Source organism: Myotis yumanensis, unplaced genomic scaffold (genome assembly GCF_028538775.1).
Source record: "Myotis yumanensis isolate MYYU_CA2020_CCGP unplaced genomic scaffold, mMyoYum1.0.hap1 SCAF_19, whole genome shotgun sequence".
Taxonomy (NCBI): Eukaryota; Metazoa; Chordata; class Mammalia; order Chiroptera; family Vespertilionidae; genus Myotis; species Myotis yumanensis.
In genome coordinates, this window is record NW_027223770.1 from 733,694 (window position 1) to 751,810 (window position 18,117).

General features: G+C 54.6%; 1 protein-coding gene across 5 annotated transcripts in view; it reads left to right on the forward strand.

The window, feature by feature from the left end:
• Positions 1 to 18,117, forward strand: part of GRIK4 (glutamate ionotropic receptor kainate type subunit 4) — a 253,215-nt gene that overhangs the window by 57,210 nt on the left and 177,888 nt on the right. For 4 of the 5 annotated variants that reach the window (XM_070399383.1, XM_070399384.1, XM_070399386.1 and 1 more), the window contains exon 2: positions 11,294 to 11,425. In XM_070399383.1, coding sequence (XP_070255484.1) covers positions 11,344 to 11,425 — 82 coding nt within the window. In that variant the 5' untranslated portion in view covers positions 11,294 to 11,343. Of the gene's footprint in view, positions 1 to 11,293; positions 11,426 to 18,117 lie in introns of those variants that run through there. The other variant, XM_070399385.1, reaches the window with a different exon arrangement.

An 18,117-nucleotide genomic window follows, 5' to 3' on the forward strand; every position in this document is an offset into this window, starting at 1 on the left:
ATAACCTCTAGAAATATAGGCTTTTTTACTGGAAAATGTATTTTATAATTTTTAGAAACATGCTTCAACAAAGAGCAAAATATTTGATTAACAGATTCAAATTCATCTTTTAGTTTCTCTATAATAAGAAGCTAAAATTAGATAGACTTATTTAAGAATTAATGTTTCAGTACTTTATCTTATTTGGAAATTATCTAGATATTCAATAATTTAACTTAACTCATCATTTAACTCATGTTAGCAAAACATTCATGTTTCAAGATACCAAAAGATTTTGGGAAACTATTTTAAAGTATATATACTGTAACATATAATTGTTAAAAAAATTTACCCGAAATCTTTTTATTTGCTTACTTCTGTTTATTAGTTCTTAATGATTAAGCTTGGATTACCTGTGAAAACTCTATGAGACATTGAATTCAATTGTTAGTATCCCACACTGTTTTTCCTGGTGACAAATTTTGCAATAGAGATAGCATGAATGTAGTTTTGTAAGCCCAGGGAAAATGAAAGTATTATACTTAATAATGATATCTTTAAAGACATGTCTGTTTTAATTAAATCAACAAACTAAATATTTTCCCCAAATCTGAAAAACATTTGGTTTAGTTTGTTATATTTCTTTTTGTTGTTGTTGTTAATCTTCACCTGAGTATATTTTTCCATTGATTCGTAGAGAGAGTGGAAGGAAGGTTCAATTCTGGTCAAGGCTATATTTCTTAATTTATATAAGCACTTAATTATCCTTTAAGCCATTTAAAGAGAGCTTCTTTTAAATTATTTTTTAAATTTAGTAATATCACCTATATGAAGAAAAATACCATTTCATACATAAAATGCACGGACAAACACAAAGATGTTAATGTAAGAAACATTCAAACCTGTGAAGAATTTCTGTGAGTTTATTTGCCAAACTGTCTACAAATGCCAGGAAGCAGAATCTCAACAGATTGGGATAATGCTCAGGAGAATGGCGGTTTTTCACCTTGTTTTATACATTACAGTCAAAGGAGGAGAGGTAGGTGGGTTACAGGAAATCCATTGGTGATAGATTAGGGAGGCGGGAGAGATCAAAGCAGGGAAACCTTTGGGATTGGATAAAAAGTAAAATGATAGACATACACTTCTTTTATTTAGGTGGCACAGGATAGTTAAGTCAACAATTAACATGACACCAATAACCATGAAGGAACTTATGGTCTCTGTCCTGGCACCCAGGCCCATTTATTTGGTTGTGCCCTGAGGGGTCCTGAAAAAGGGAAATTACAAGTTACCCTGACATTTCACAGGGAAGTTAGCTTAGATGCTAAAAGACAGTAGGCTCAGTTAAGGTAAAGACTGACCTTTGTCAGGGAAGATACTGGCCTAGGACCTGATTACCCACCATAACTGCTTTTATTTTTTTTTTTATTTTTTATTTTTAAATATATTTTATTGATTTTTTACAGAGAGGAAGGAAGAGAGATAGAGAGTTAGAAACATCGATGAGAGAGAAACATTGATCAGCCGCCTCCCGCACATCCCCCACTGGGGATGTGCCTGCAACCCAGGTACATGCCCTTGACCGGAATCGAACCTGGGACCTTTCAGTCCGCAGGCCGACGCTCTATCCACTGAGCCAAACCGGTTTCGGCCATAACTGCTTTTAGTTAAAGTTTTAATTCCAGTCCATCTTTTGTGGTTACTTTTTTAGGTCTTTGAGTTTGCAAGGCAGCCATGCAGGCCTCCGCTGAGCTGGTCAGGTTAGCACGTGGCCCCTTTCATCCACAGCAGGATGAGAATGTGTTCCTTGCACATTGTGAGGTAGCTTCAGAGGAAGCTGGCGTTGTGTTCTTCTGGTGTGTCCGGTGCAGGGGATGGTTGGTGGGGACAGGAGGTCAGGGGCCAGACCCTGGAAGGGAGTGAGGAGGCTGCCCTTGGTCCCCGATGCAATGGAGAGCTTCTGCCACATCGGGGCGGGTGTGTCATCCTCAAGCTGACATTTTGTTGAGAACCATGGCTACTGTGGGGTGAGCTCCTGGAAGGGAAAAGCAGAGGGAGGGAGACCTTTGCTGAGGTCTGGGTGATTGCTGACAAATGCCCGTGGCAATGCCAGGCAGGGCTACCAGGACCTGTGACTGATAAGATGGGTCAGGTGAGGAGAAATCTAGGGTCACTTACAACTTTCTGGCTTGGGGAACTGGTGGATTGTTTGCAAAGGAGAAGTAGGAGAAGCAGCTGGCCCGAGGTAGAGAGGATGCCTTCCCTGTAGCTGAGGATGTCAGAGGTTCGAGGAGGCAGCTGAGTGCCAGTGTCCTGGGCTCCAGAAGGCAGTTTAGGGGCCACGCCACACAGACGGTAATAAACCGCGGGGGAGGGGAGGGGAGGTTACCAGAGAGGAGTAATGTCTGTGGGAAGAGGTACCTTTTTAAATTAAAATACTTTCAGTTAATAAAGGCTACACTGTCAGGTTCTAAAGCCAGATTCACCTAACCATTAAAGTGAACATTGACTTCAAATGAATTTGTGTTTTTGATGAAGAATCTGAGCGCTTCAGCTTTTTCTCAGATACCGAGTTTTGTGAACATTGGAGCCTTACAAACATGTAACTTGATGGCTTTGTTATTCCTGACACATCGAGTGTGTGGGGAGGTGGGGTTATCATTACACAGAGGCTTGGGAGCAGATTGTTTCTCGTCACTGGGCCCCAGTCACAAGGCTGAGGCCCCAGAGCAGCCCTGTCTCAGCCCTGCTGTCCTTACCTGTAGTCTCCGAGGTCAGCCAGGCCTCAGGGCATGAGTGACTGAGCTGTTCTGTCATCAAATCAGATCTGCACAGGCTGATCTGACAGCTCTTACCAGCCTGCATACTCATTGTGCAGCATGCACAAAGGGAAGGCATTAACATACATGATTCTATAGACGATTAGAGGCCAGATGCATGAAATTCGTGCATGCGGGGGGGGTGGGTCTCAGCCTGGCCTGCACCCACACCCTCTCCAATCTGGGACCCCTCAGGGGATGTCCGACTGCCGGTTTAGGCCTGATTGGGATTGGGCCTAAACCGGCAGTCAGACATCCCTCTCACAATCCAGGACCACTGGCTCCTAACCACTCACCTGCCTGCCTGCCTAATTGCCCCCAACTGTTCTCCCCTGCTGGCCTGGTCACCCTCAACTGTCCTCCCCTGCTGGCCTGGTTGCTCCCAACTGTCCTCCCCTGCTGACCTGGTCACCTCCAACTGTCCTCCCCTGCTGGCCTGATCTCGCTCCCACTGCCCTCCCCTGCCAGCCTAGTCACCCCCAACTTCCCTCCCCTGCCAGCCTGGTCACCCCCAATGGCCCTCCCCTGCCAGCCCGATTGCCCCCAACTTCCCTCCCCTGCTGGCCTGATCGCCCCTAACTGCTCTACCCTGCCAGCCTTATCTTGCCCCCAACTGCCCTCCCCTGCTGGCCTGATCAACCTTAACCCCCTGCCAGCCTGATCTCTCCCCTAACCCCCTGCCAGTCTGATCTTGCCCCTAACTGCCTCTGCCCCAGCCCCCACCACCATGGCTTTGTCTGGAAGGAACTTGAACATCAGGAAGATGGCCGGTTGACCTGGTCTAATTAGCATATTACCCTTTTATTAGTATAGTAGATTATATAGGATATGATTGCTTAAATGGGGGGAAAAGCGTCTTTCAGCAGGAGGAGATGCTCTTGGCAGACAAAAATACATAACCCCAATACCTGAACTGATAACCAGCAATATGCACTATACTGCCAAACCAGTTATTAAAAAATTGAACTGCTTTCTTACACCTTACACCAAACAGCTGTTGCCATTAAAACCCCTCCTCAGCCCCCACCTTAGGTTCTGCCTTCTCAGTTCACCCAGATTTGGTTCTGTTTGGTTGGTTTCTATGCCAGTCAGTGTCAAAAGCTCCGCCTCCTAGGCAGCCATTGGCTCTTCTTGGAAATCCAGAATGGCCCCACTAACAGCTGTCTCTCTCTCTGGGTCTGTCTCCAGACCTAATTCACAGCCTCCACAGAAGCTGTGGATCTGGCCCCACCTCTCTCTCCCAGCTTATATCTGGCCCTGATCCGTAGCCTGTGGGGGTTGCTGATCAGGCCCGGCCTCTCTCTCTGGGCCTATCACTGGGCCTAATCCACAGCCTTCGCAGCAGCTGCAGATCAAGACTCTGCCTCTCTCACCAATCCCGCCTCGCCCCACCCACCCGCCCACCCCCCTGCTCAACTGCCAGCCGCCAGCCTTGCTGTGATAGGAGCCAGTGGACCATGGGGGAGGGACCGAGAGGTGCTCCATGCATTGAGCATAGGCCCCCTGGTGGTCAGTGCGCATCATAGCAACCAGTTGTTCCACAGTTCAGTCAATTTGCATATTAGGGTTTTATTATATAGGATATGCATTACCTATGGACACAGACAATAGGGTGGTGAAGGCCTGGGGTAGGGCAGGAACCAGTAGAGGGGAATAATGGGTGGGGAGGGAGGGATATGTGTAATACTCTTGACAATAAAGATTTACATTAAAAATAGCATGTAAAAAAAGAAAAACAAAAATTACCCATTATATGGATACATTTACAGTTACACATGAAAACACAAGTGTTGATTCAGGGGTGGGGGAATCTGAGATACTAAAACTATTCTCAAGTTTTAGGAACAATGCAAAATAGGCTTTGAGAACATGCTACATGAATGTAAAGCTCCTGATTTAAATATCCTATCTAATAAAAGACAAAAAGGGTAATTAACCGTACCTCCGCTACGCTTCCCATTGGCTAATCAGCGAGATATGCAAATTAACTGCCAACAAAGATGGCGGCCGGCAGCCACTCAACTGAAGCGAGCAGGAGGTTTGCTTACTCCAGTGATGGAGGAAGCCAAGGTTCCCTGTCTGCCGCAGCCTGCTCTAAGCTCCGAAAGCAACAGCTCCAAAAGCAACAAAGTTTCAATTATAGAAGCTAAAAAAACCCCAGATACCTGCTTTCAGCCAGCCACGGCCTCAGAGCTGGGAGTGCCAGTGACAGCAATAGAGTTTCAATTATAGAAGGTAAATAAATCCCAGAATAAAAAAAGAAAAGAAAAAAAAGAGAGGCTGGGAGCTTCAGTCGCAGGCCAGCCTGAAAATGGCCCTCAGCCTCTCACCCAGACTGGCCAGGCACCCCAGTGGGGACCCCCACCCTGAAGGGGGTGTGACCAGCTGCAAACAGACATCAGCCCCTCACCCAGGCTGGCCAGGCACCCAAGCAGGACCCCCACCCTGATCCGGGACACCCTTCAGGGCAAACCAGTCAGCCCCCACCCATGCACCAGGCCTCTACCCTATATAGTAAAAGGGTAATATGCAAACTGACCCTAACAGCAGAAAGACTGGGAATGACTGGTCACTATGACACACACTGACCACCAGGGGGCAGATGCTCAATGCAGGAGTTGCCCTCTGGTGGTCAGTGCGCTCCCACATGGGGGAGCTCTGCTCAACCACAAGCCAGGCTGATGGCTGCCAGTACAGCAGTGGTGGTGGGAGCCTCTCCTGCCTCCTCAGCAGAGCTAAGGATGTCCGACTGCAGCTTAGGTCTGCTCCCTGCTGGCAAGTGGACAGCCCCCAAGGGCTGCTGGTCTGCCAGAGGGATGTCTGATTGCCAGCTTAGGCCCGATACCCCTGGGATCAGACCTAAGCCAGCAGGTGGTCATCCCCTGAGGGGTCCCAGACTGCGAGAGAGCACAGGCTGGGCTGAGGAATCCCCCCTCCCCCCTGAGTGCACAAATTTTTGTGCACCAGGCCTCTAGTATATTATAAACTGTTATAAAGTTTATAAACTATTATAAATTGAATGTTTGTGTGCCCCCAAAATTAATATGTTGAAACCTAATCCACAATATAATGGTATTTGGAGGTGGTGCCTTTGGGAAGTGATTAGGTCACGAGAGTGGATTCCTCAAATAGGGTTAGTGCCCTCATAAGAAAGGCCCAGAAAGCTTCCTTTCCCACTTTCTGCTGTGGGGATGCACAAAAAGATTGTTGTCTGTAAACCAGAAAGCAGGCTTTCACCAGACACAGAACCTGCTGGCACCTTTGATTTTGCACTTCTGAACAAGCTAGAGTCCCAGTGCATGAAATTCGTGCACGGAGGAGGGGTTGCCTCAGCCAAGCCTGCACCCTCCCCAATCGGACATCCCTCTCACAATCTGGGACCACTGTCTTCTAACTGCTCACCTGCCTGCCTGCCATATCACCCCTAGCTACTCTCCCCTTCCAGCCTGGTTGCCCCTAACTGCCTCTGCCTGCCTGCCTGATTGCCCCTAACTGCCCTCCCCTGCCTGCCTGCCTGGTTGCCCCAACTGCCCTCCTCTGCTGGCCTGATCTTGCACCCAATGGCCCTCCCCTGCCAACCTGATCTCACCTCCAATGGCCCTCCCCTGCAGGCCTGATCTCACCCCCAACTGCCCTCCTCTGCTGGCCAATTTGGTTCTGATTGGTCGATTTCTATGCCAGTCAGTGTCAAAAGCTCTGCCTCCTAGGCAACCATTGGCTCCTTACAGCACCCAGATTTGGTTCTGATTGGTCAGTTTCTATGCCAGTCAGCGTCAGAAGCTCTGCCTCCTAGGCAGCCATTGGTTCTTCACAACACCCACATTTGGTTCTGATTGGTCGGTTCCTATACCAGTCAGCATCTCCAGGCCTATCTCCATAACTGATCAGAGAGGTGGGGCTGAACAGCAGCCCCACCCCCACCCGCTCCAGGCCAGGAGAGAAAGAAAGGCCTGGCTGCTGGTGAAGCCCGGAAAGAAAGAGGGAGAGAAAGAGAGAGACAAGTACTGATCAACAGCTGCCACTAGGCTGCGGATCAGACCTTGTCTCTCTTGCTCTGGGTTTCACCCCCTGGGACCACCAGGCTGTTGGGTCACCAGGCTGCAGCGGGGCAGGCAGTGCTGGGCCACCGGGCTGCAGCGGGGCAGGCAGTGCCGGTTGCCGTGGCTGCAGCGGGGCAGGCAGTGCGGGTTGCCGTGGCTGACTGAAGGATTTCCGGGTTGGTCAGCATTTGGTTGTGATGGTCATTAGGACCCTGGGCTTTTATATATCAGGATTACTTTGATAGAGTCTATTAGATTTTCACAGTTCTCTCTTTGGCAGCTTATCCCCGCACCCACTGCCCGAATATCTCCCGAGGCTGTAACATGCCAGGCACTCTCCTGGCCCTGAGGAGACAAAAATAAGATCTCTGCCCCCTGCCCTCCTCTATCAAGCCACAAACTGGTGTGTAGACAGACAGCCACTGAGCATTCGGCTTTACCCCCATGAGTGAGAATGTAACAATTCCCTCGCCCCTCTTGTGCCATACTCTCCTGCACACACCCCTGCCCACACCCCTGCCCACACCCCTGCACATACCCCTGCACACACCCCTGCCCACACCCCTGCACATACCCCTGCACACACCCCTGCCCATACTCCTGCACACACCCCTGCCCACACCCCTGCACACACCCCTGCACACACCCCTGCCCACACCCCTGCACACACCCCTGCACATACCCCTGCACACACCCCTGCCCACACCCCTGCACACACCCCTGCACACACCCCTGCCCACACCCCTGCACACACCCCTGCACATACCCCTGCACACACCCCTGCCCATACTCCTGCACAGACCCCTGCACACACCCCTGCACATACCCCTGCACACACCCCTGCCCATACTCCTGCACAGACCCCTGCACACACCCCTGTACACACCCCTGCACGCACCCCTGCCCATACTCCTGCACACACCCCTGCCCACACCCCTGCCCACACCCCTGCACACACCCCTGCACATACCCCTGCACACACCCCTGCCCACACCCCTGCACACACCCCTGCACACACACCTGCACATACCCCTGCACACACCCCTGCCCATACTCCTGCACAAACCCCTGCACACACCACTGTACACACCCCTGCACGCACCCCTGCCCATACCCCTGCACACATGCCTGCACACACCCCTGCATACACCCTTGCCCAAACCCCTGCACACATCCGAGCACACATCCCAGCACACACCCCAGCCAACACCCCTGCCCACATCCCTGCACAAACTCCTGCACACACCCAAGCATACACCCCTGCCAACAGCCCTGCCTACACCCCTGCACACAGACCTGTACACACCTCTGCACACACACCTGCACATACCCCTGCACACACCCCTGCCCATACCGCTGCCTACACCCCTGCACACACCCCTGCCCACATCCCTGCACAAACCCCTGCACACAGCCCTGCACACACCCAAGCACACACCCCTGCACAAACCCCTGCACATGCCTCTGCACACACCCAAGCACACACCCCTGCACACACACCTGCACACACACCTGCATACACCCCTGCACTAATCCCTGCCCATACCCCTGCACACATCTCTGCACAAACCCCTGCCCATACCCCTGCCCATACCCCTGCACACACCCCTGCCCATATCTCTGCACACACCCCTGCACACATCCCTGCACAAACTCCTGCACACACCCCTGCACACACCCAAGCACACACCCCTGCCAACACCTCTGCCTACACCCCTGCACATACCCCTGCACACACCCCTGCACATACCCCTGCACACACTCCAGCACATGCCCCTGCCCACACTCCAGCACAAACCCCTGCACACACCCCAGCACACACCCCTGCCAACACCCCTGCCAACACCCCTGCACACACCCCTGCCAATACCCCTGCCCACATCCCTGCACTAACCCCTGCACACACCCCAACACACGCCCTGCATACACCCCCTGCACACATCTCAGCACAAACCCTTGCACACACCCCTGCACACACCCCCTGCACACATCCCAGCACACACTCCTGCACATACCCCTGCACGATCCCCCTGCACACACCCGAGCACACACCCTGCACACACCCTGTACACAAACCTGCACACACCCTGCATACACCCCTGCACACAACCCTGCATACACCCCTGCTCAAAACCCCTGTACAAACCCCCTGCACACACCCCGGCGCCAGCACCAGGAATGAGGGAGGTTCTGGACTGGATTCGCCAACAGCATGGTTGTCTTGGCCCTTGACGTTCCGCTGTCTCCCTGTAGCAGACACTTGCTTGAGGCCTTCCTTTCATGAAGGCCTAATTTTGTGTTAAGTAGACTCTGAAGGTACAACCGTAGCTGGAAACAGTTTTTGTCTCTAAGAAGCCCACACACATCCCAGGTGCAGACACATAAACAGCAGCCACAGAGGGAAGGAGGCCCACTATGGCACCTGAGAGGCCCTCCTCCAGCATGGGGGTGGGGGTTGGAGAGGAGCTCCTCAGGGGAGGGACCGGTTTGTACAGGAGCTGTGCGCTGCTGGCTGTGCTAGGCACTGAGGACATTCTGTCCGTCCTGGGTGGGCACACACCTATGTTTCCATTGTTCTGAGAGGAGCTGCTTGTCCTGGGGTGTGGGCTGTGGGAGGAGCTGCTGGTGCTGGGCTGTGGGCTGTGGGAGGAGCTGCTGGTGCTGAGGTGTGGGCTGTGGGAGGAGCTGCTGGTCCTGGGCTGTGGGCTGTGGGAGGAGCTGCTGGTGCTGAGGTGTGGGCTGTGGGAGGAGCTGCTGGTGCTGAGGTGTGGGCTGTGGGAGGAGCTGCTGGTGCTGAGGTGTGGGCTGTGGGAGGAGCTGCTGGTCCTGGGCTGTGGGCTGTGGGAGGAGCTGCTGGTGCTGAGGTGTGGGCTGTGGGAGGAGCTGCTGGTCCTGGGCTGTGGGCTGTGGGCTGTGGGAGGAGCTGCTGGTCCTGGGCTGTGGGCTGTGGGAGGAGCTGCTGGTCTTGGGCTGTGGGCTGTGGGAGGAGCTGCTGGTCCTGGGCTGTGGGCTGTGGGAGGAGCTGCTGGTGCTGAGGTGTGGGCTGTGGGAGGAGCTGCTGGTGCTGAGGTGTGGGCTGTGGGAGGAGCTGCTGGTGCTGAGGTGTGGGCTGTGGGAGGAGCTGCTGGTCTTGGGCTGTGGGCTGTGGGAGGAGCTGCTGGTCCTGGGCTGTGGGCTGTGGGAGGAGCTGCTGGTCCTGGGCTGTGGGCTGTGGGCTGTGGGAGGAGCTGCTGGTCCTGGGCTGTGGGCTGTGGGAGGAGCTGCTGGTCTTGGGCTGTGGGCTGTGGGAGGAGCTGCTGGTCCTGGGCTGTGGGCTGTGGGAGGAGCTGCTGGTCCTGGGGTGAGCAGCTCTAGGAGATGGCTGTACAGTGTGCTCCCAGGGACACCACACGAGGGTCCCATCTACTGTGACATCTGGCCCTGTTTTGTTAAAGAGGCAGCTGGTGCATGTGGACTGGTTCCCTGTTGTGGTTTAAAGTGGCATTTTCCTGAAGCCCAATGAAGCTGAGGCCTTTTTAAATGTGCTCGGCCTTTGGCTATAGCTGTTCGGGAAGTCTGACCTGTCTTGGCCCACGCTCCTATGGAGTGTCTGTGTGGGTGGTGGAAGGAGAGCTGTGTTAATACTGCTTTCCTAGCCCAGGGCGACCCAGGAATAGCAGGGCCTGGTGCTCACCAGCCGCCCTTACCCCACGAGGGGGCCGAGCTGGCGGCCACAGACTCTGGCCTCAAGGGTTGGAAAGGATTCAGCGGGGGATACACGCTGCTGCCCTCCGAGAGGCAGCCCCTGGAGGTGCTGCTTTGACATCAGAGGTCCCCTGCCCTGGGCAGGAGGAGAGGGGTTTGGGAGTAGGATGGGGAGGGTCGCTTTCGGCAGGTGGCAGGAGCAGGTGGGAAACCGCTGACCCCTGGGGGAGCGCTTCTACCCATTGGGCTGGGGAGGAGCTGACATGGGAGCAGGCCCTCCTCAGCCCAGCGGCCAGGGGAGCAGGGAGCTTCTATTTGCCTGAGGCCACGATTCCACCTCCCAGGACAGGTGGCTGAGCCGGTGAGGGGACTGGCTGAGGGGTCAGGAGGCTCCTCATGAAGGCACAGTGGGTGCACGAGGATGGCTGAACCGGCCCTTCCCATGCCTCCCAGGGAGCAGCGAGTGCGGCCGGGCGAGGGCACAGCTCTGTCGCTCCTCCATGGCAGATGAAGGTCTCCATCCCACCCCCCCGCAACTGGAGTTTTTTAAAAAGTGGAGCCTGTGAACCATTTGGCCCCAGAGCACCGCCTGCCCCACTTTGCTGGGGAGGAAGGATTCGAACCTGAGCTTGTAGAGGGAGGACAGAGGCCAGAGCCGTGTGGGCACTGCAGCAGAGGCTGGGTGGGTGGGGCGGTGTCTGGGTCACCGGGCTGAGTGGGCAGCTCTGGCAGGGATGCAGGCCTCACCGCTCCGGCCTTGTCTTGCAGAGTCATGTCATGCCCAGGCCGGCAGCGGGCTCCATGAGGATTCCTAGAAGATGCCCCGAGTCTCCGCACCTCTGGTGCTGCTTCCTGTGTGGCTTGTGACGGTGGCCTGCAGTCCCCACACCCTGAGGATTGGTAAGTGCAGCTCAGCCGGCATCCCAGGGCTTGCTAGCCCAGGTGACACTCTCAGCACCCCAAGTGTCCATAGGGGACCTTCTACTATGTCCCCTCAAGTTTGGCTGGGCCTGGGTGGTGGGGGTGGAGCCGCCGGCAGGCGCCCACTGTGATAAGAATAATGACGCTGCTAAGTTTCCATGACAGCCTGTGACCACGAAAGGGGCAGCTGTTACTTGAGGGGAAGGAGGGATGGCCCTGGGGATTCCAAGTGCAGGGAGATCCGAGAAGAGAGATGATCTTGTCAATGGAAGAACGCTTCCTCGGGGTGTGCTTGGGCAGAGGCCAGGGAAGCTTGGGGTACCCCTGGCTTACTGCATGGTGGGCCCTGGACTTGGCATCTGCTTTCCTTGGCCTGGTCCTGGGTGGAGCCGGCTCTTCTCAGTGATGTGTCCCACACTCTCCTCCTTGTCCCACTCACTGTGGGCGGTCTCAACCGCACCCAATCCCGGGAGGGGGCTCAGCTCCACCACCTGTGAAGCCCCGGCTCCTCCCGGAACTAAGCGAGGCTCACAGCTTCAGGTGGAGGCACTATTGACCTGGGTCCCGGGGACACAGTCCCAGCCACAGGGACAGGGGGCATTGCAGCCCAGCAGACACCATGTTGGGACCTGATGTCCTGGGAAAATGGGGGTGAGGGTTTGGGGGCATCTGTGTGTATATGGGAAGGGGTCAGTGTGGATAGGTCAGTGGGGAGTCATCCAGGCAGGTGGGCTGTTGTCACACAGGTCTGTCCGACAGCAGGGCTGAGGGGTGGGGCTGGGGAAGAGCCCGGAGGGACCCACACACCAGGCAGGGTGTCCAGGCGGATCCACACCTGGAGAAGGTGGGGAGTAAACACTGTAAGCAACGCAGGATCCTGGATTCTAAACTTCCTCCTGAAAGGGTTAGAAGCTGATTTAGGGGGAAGATGTCAGAACGCTGAGTCCCAGGGAATTGGCTTAAAGCTCCCAAATCCCCCCAGTTAGGGCTAGGACGGCCCTGAGGTCTCAGAAGTTGGAACAGTGGGAAGCCGAGGTAGGCAGGGCAAGCCTCTGGCCAGGGCAGGCGCATGGCCAGGGCCAAGCTGCCGGTCTTCCAGCTGCTCCAGGTTACCTGGTGGCACCTGCTCCCAGGTCCACAGCAGCGGTGGGTGGGACTCAGCACTGGGACACATGACTCAGTGTCCCCACCGCCCTGGGCTCACCACTCTGCGAGCATGCTTCATTTCCACTGAAACTCTAACACCCAACTCACTTTTGCACAATGGTTCATGTCCCTAAGATGTGTAATTTATAAGATGCTTACAGTTACTCAGCGTTTGCTGCAAGGTGTCCCCCTCCTCTAAGGAGCTGATAAAGTGTAACCATCAACTTCCATTTGTCGCCTGTGGGAGGCGGAAACCGATGGAGTGGAGCTGGCAGCGCCTGGGGCCTGACCCCGGCCCCGTTGTCCTGGAGGAGCAGGCAGTGAGCGGACAGCTCCTTTCTTGTGGCTGCACCAGCAACGGGGCTTCCAGGGCACCCTCAGGCTCTCTAGCCCACACTCGAGCGTTGCTTGTCTGGTTCCTCAAGACTCTCTGGACTCAGTGTGGGCTCATGCCTGGCCACTCGGGCTGATTTCCACCAGGCCCCACTGCCCGGCCAGGCAATGTGGGCCTCAGCTCCTGCCGAGGCCACGGAGCAGAACTAGGCCCACAGAGAGAAGGAAGGAAAACCGAACCAGCCCTGCCAGGACCCCTTTGTCTGTCTCCTTGGCTATCTGGGAGCCAGGAGCTCTAACTCTCCCAGAGCCTCCGGTTGGAAAGGAGGTGTCTCCAGCTCAGTGAGGATCTGCAGTGGGGCAGGGACAGGCAAGGACAGGAAGGGACAGGTGGGGACAGGAGGGGACGGGCGGGACAGGTGGGGACAGGCTGGGACGGGGGACAGGAAGGGACAGGTGAGGGCAGGCAGGGACAGGAGGTATAGGCGGGGATAGGTGGGGACAGGAGGGGGCAGGAGGGGACAGACGGGGACAGGAGGGGGCAGGCAGGGACAGGAGAGGGCAGGAGGGGACAGGTGGGGACAGGAGAGGGCAGGAGGGGAAGTGGGTCATGGAATCACAAGGAGCTGGCCCTTGGCCACCTGGCTGCAAGGTGTGGATTCTCGACTTTGTGCAGGAAAAATGTCACAACACTTGTTAGTTAGGTCTGCACCTAAAGGAGCCAGGCCAAGCAACGTTGTGAGAGTTTAAGAGATTTCATTGCCTTCCCTACAGTGGGCAGACCCAGTGTGTGGTGTTGCCCCAGGGGTGGTTGGGCTCCCTTATATAGAGGAGAAGTGTGAATTGTAGGGTCGGAGGTGGGTGCACCAGTCAGCCAAGGGAGGAGAGTGCGCGGGTGGGTCAGGCGGCCGGGATTCACCTTGTCTTGCTTCTGCAGCTGCGGCCGGCTGCCCCAAGTGATGGGACAAGGCTTATAACAATATGGATTCTAAAAGGAGAGATTACAGGAGCGCACCCTCACATACACAGATGCAGCGGATTGTAGAGGGTGTTTACTACAGCTGGGACTTGGAACAGGGCGGACGGGAAAGGAGCCCGGGCCACTGCTTCGGCTCGCTGGGAAGTCAGAGGAACGGGGGCCTTGGGGACAGAGTGGGGGGTTTGCCTGGGACGAGCTGCGGCTGCCCACTGCTGCCCTGGTTGCAAGCCTCATGGGGTCCCTTAGGGTTATGAGATAAGTGCCTGTGAGGGAAGAAGGGGCTGCGTGGGGGTGCAGGCATGCTCCTGGGAGGAAAGCGAGAGCTAGACCTTCACTTTAGGGGTGTTATAGGCTGAGCATTTAGGGAGGTCTTAGGGGAGGATCTCAATAGAATGCCCATCAGTTTTATGCAGATGTACCCAGATGAGATTTATTCCCTAACTCCATCTGTCCTTGGGTGTGGTTGGCAAATGGCATTAATTGGGCTTCTGTTATCTGTCTTCCTGAGTGGGGTGACTTAAGCTATTGACCCTCTGGCGTCCCTGGCTCAGGGAAGATGGGACTTACCAGTGGCTCAAACTGCTTGGCATCTAGATTTTCCAGATGCTGCAAACTGTCTTGGCTTCCCTGTCTGCCTGGTCCCTTTTCCCTCATTTATTTTTATCTGGGGTTTCTTCCCACCTCCAGCCTCAGAGTTGATGGCTGCAAGATCGAGGTGACGCGTAGGGCCTGGGAGGCTCAGATGATGAGCCTCCACCCTCAGCCAGCTCATCCAAGGGACAATATGGCTGTTTGTGGAAAGGCAGTCGGACCCACGGCCCTGCCTGGGACTGCAGTTTCACTCAGTGAGGCACAGGAGGCCATGCAGCCCTGACCTCTAGCACAGTGTCCAGCCACGGAATGAGGTTTGGGGTAAGAGAAAGGGGTTTTATTTATAATGATGAGGCTTCCCCCCAACTCCCCAAACTCTCACACATGTCAGCCTCTCCAGTCATTGATCAAAATGTCTTTTAAGTTTGCTTTTGTCCCTCTTAGTCCTCTGAGTGGTGACTTTGGGAGCAAAAGTTAATAAATGCTCTGAGAAGACCCCACTTTCTCGCTGGCCCCATGACTGAAAGGGACCATCATTCCTTAGGGCGACAGTGGATTCTAAGGACAGCATTTCCCATCCTGCTACCTTCACAGATGAGGAAGGTGGCCCAAAGAGGGCAGCGATTTGGCCAAGGTAACACAGCAGGCAGGTGGCCAGAGCGCTGGCAGCCGGCCCGGGACCCAGCGGTCTCCTCGCTCCTCCAACCGCGCTCTCCCAGGTGGCCAGCTGCGCCCTCAGCGCTAGGGCAGCAGCAGCAGCAGGCAGGCAGCAGTTGTCTCTTGTGGGTTCCTCCCGTCCTGTTTCTCATTTTAGTAAACGTTACCCTCGCCCCAATCATATTAAGGACTCAGTACTTGTCAGTCCAGGGAACCTAGGCTTTCAGCCTGCTCCTGTCTCAGATCATCTGGAGGGTTCCCGGGGGTGCCGCCATCTCCTGCCGTGCCTGTGAGTTCTTCATCCCACTCCCATCTTTGGTCTCAAAATTCCTCCTCCTCCTCCCCGGCCACCACCACCATCACTGGCTGAAATAGCCGTCCTCATTTCACCGCGTGCTTCACAGGGAGAATCCTCTTTTTTCTACCTTTCTCCCATTTTCCTGGTTTCAGCACGTACTGGTTGTGCTGTAATAGTCATGGTATTTTCCCACCGGTCGCTGAACTGCACGGGAGAGCAACCCGCTGACACAGCACCCAGTGCAGTGGGGTATTGCAGTCAGTGCGTGTCAGGGCGGATGTGTCCATGGCCTTCGGAGACCTGGGTCCCAGGAACATGCTTGCTGTCATTGTTTTAAAGTACTTTCTTCTGGCTGTACCTGTGCTAACAGAGGCAGACATCCTGGAGGAAACAGGAGAGAGAGAGTGAGAGAGAGAGAGAGAGAGAGAGAGAGAGAGAATATCTTTTGAGTATCAGGCGCCAAGGATGTGGTGCTAAACAATAATCAATGGTCGCATCCCACTCCCCCTTGGGAAGGCCCCACTCACTGCCAGGTGCTAGGCCAGGTGTCTCACCCAGGCCAGGCACCTGCAGGTTCAGGGGAGGCAGTGCAGCTGGAGATTTGACGGGATCATCCTGGTGCAGAGGCACTGACACTGGACTTGTCTCCAAAACTGCTCTGCTTCACTCTCCGGCAGCAAGTGCACCCTGGCTGTGGGGAGAGCCCTGGGTCACAGCAGTCACATGCAGCACCGTGTTCATCGGTGACAGATGTAAGGATGGGAACATTACTGCTAACATAGCCTCTTGCTTTTCTTTGATTATTTTACCTACAAATAATGTCCTAAGGGCACAAAGGCCGTCCATTGGATGCAGATATACACAGACTTACGGTCCAGAGCTTGCTCGTAGGGGCAGAGCCCTGCTCGCCAAGGTGGTATCAACACACCGGGCAGGTGCGGGGACGGGGGCCTGGATGACACATTTGGGCATCTCTAGCCGAGGCCACTGTGCATGGACATCCAGCCGCCAGGGTGTGTTAGCAGCACACTCACCTCCGGGAGATGATACCCTTAGAAATGCCCTCAAATCCATGGGCTCAGGAAAGTGAAGGACAAATGGGTTTTAAAGTCTAAAGATTTGGTTGCATCCAGGTGGTGTGGCTTGGGGCAAACTGCTTCACCCGCCCAGCTCATTCCAATGGAGGTGACAAGAGGTGCCTCTTGGAGCTTCGGGAGCATGAAATGAGATGCTGTGAGTGAGGGGTGGAGCGCTCACTGCCTCACACAGCAAGTGTTCGGCAGTGCCTCTCTGAAATCAATAAAAAAATATTTTTTTTTAAAAAGGGAAGAGAGTAAAGGATGCCTCTCAGAGGGCCACAGGGTGGACAAGTTGAGCCAGGAGACAGCTATGGTGGTGGGTCCTGAATATCCTGTTGCTTGTACATTATTGATGGATGAGGACGAAAAGCTACCAGGGCCAGTTTGTCAAACTCAAGCTCTCACAAAACCAGGCCGAGCTAAAGAGAACAGGCAAGTAATGGCAATGAGAGTTGTTTTCTTAAACATATCCTGAGTGATCTTTGGGAAGAAGCTGGGAAAGGTCCCAGTGGCTGGGGTATCAGAGATGAAGGGACGGGGCTGTTGTTTCCTAACTAAAAGCCACAGATAAGAGGCTGCTTTCCCAATACGTGTGGGAGGCGGCCGCCTGTGTGCATTTGTGCTGCACCGGCCTGAGCTCCCTGGGCTCTCGTGTTGCCCCACCATACGTGCTGTGGTCTGTGGGATCTGCTGCCATTAAGTGAGGCCTGCCTGGCAGAGGGGCATGTGGTGTAGGAGAGCGGACATGGTGGCATTTGGTCATAGTTTCAAAAACCAGTCTTCATTTTTGTGTGTCCAGAGTCCCGGGAGGGGAGTGAGTCATTAACATTCTGGAGAGGTTTTGGGTTGATGTACAAAATGTTTGCCAGACAAATGGATACTGAGGTCCCACAGCTGGAGTTGGGCAGAGATAGATGGACAGGGACTTTAGCATCAAATGTGGGTTGGTCCTGTGACCTCTAAAACCCCTTCCAGCCTGGGATTCTCTGATAGAATGTTTTAGCCTCTGGTCTGTTCTGCTCGCACAGGGAGGCGTTCCATCAGCACTGTGTCCTCATGAGCAGCCACTAAGAAGAGTTTAGCATGGGAGCCACTGTCCGCCTAATCTACATCATGACCCCATTGGGCCCCGTTCCTTGGGGAGACCTGATAAAGACACGAGGCCCTGCTCATCCTTTTTAGTCTCTTGGTGTGGACTGTCTGGGTGTTCCCTTTCTCCCTGTGGCCTCCAATGGAAGCACTCGAGATGCATGGGCAGTGAGGGGAGCCACTGCCAGATCTGAGCCAAGGACCTGGGTGGTGAGCCTGGGTGAGTGAGATGCACGTCGCCTCCCAGCCGCCCAGCTCAGCAGCAGGCAAGGCATGGTCACACGTAGTCCTCATTAGTCTGGATGAGCAGCACGTGCCATATAGGCTCTATGGGGGCTGGACCTGGGCTGTGGGGGTCACGGGTGGTGGGAGGCTGCAGACAGCCCTCAGGCTACCTGGTGGCCCTTCTATATCTTTGTGGTGTTTTTCTTCCCATTGAACTGAGTTGCAGGGCCCAGTCAGCTCAGGGGCTGAGCTAGCAGAGCACACCGATGCATGT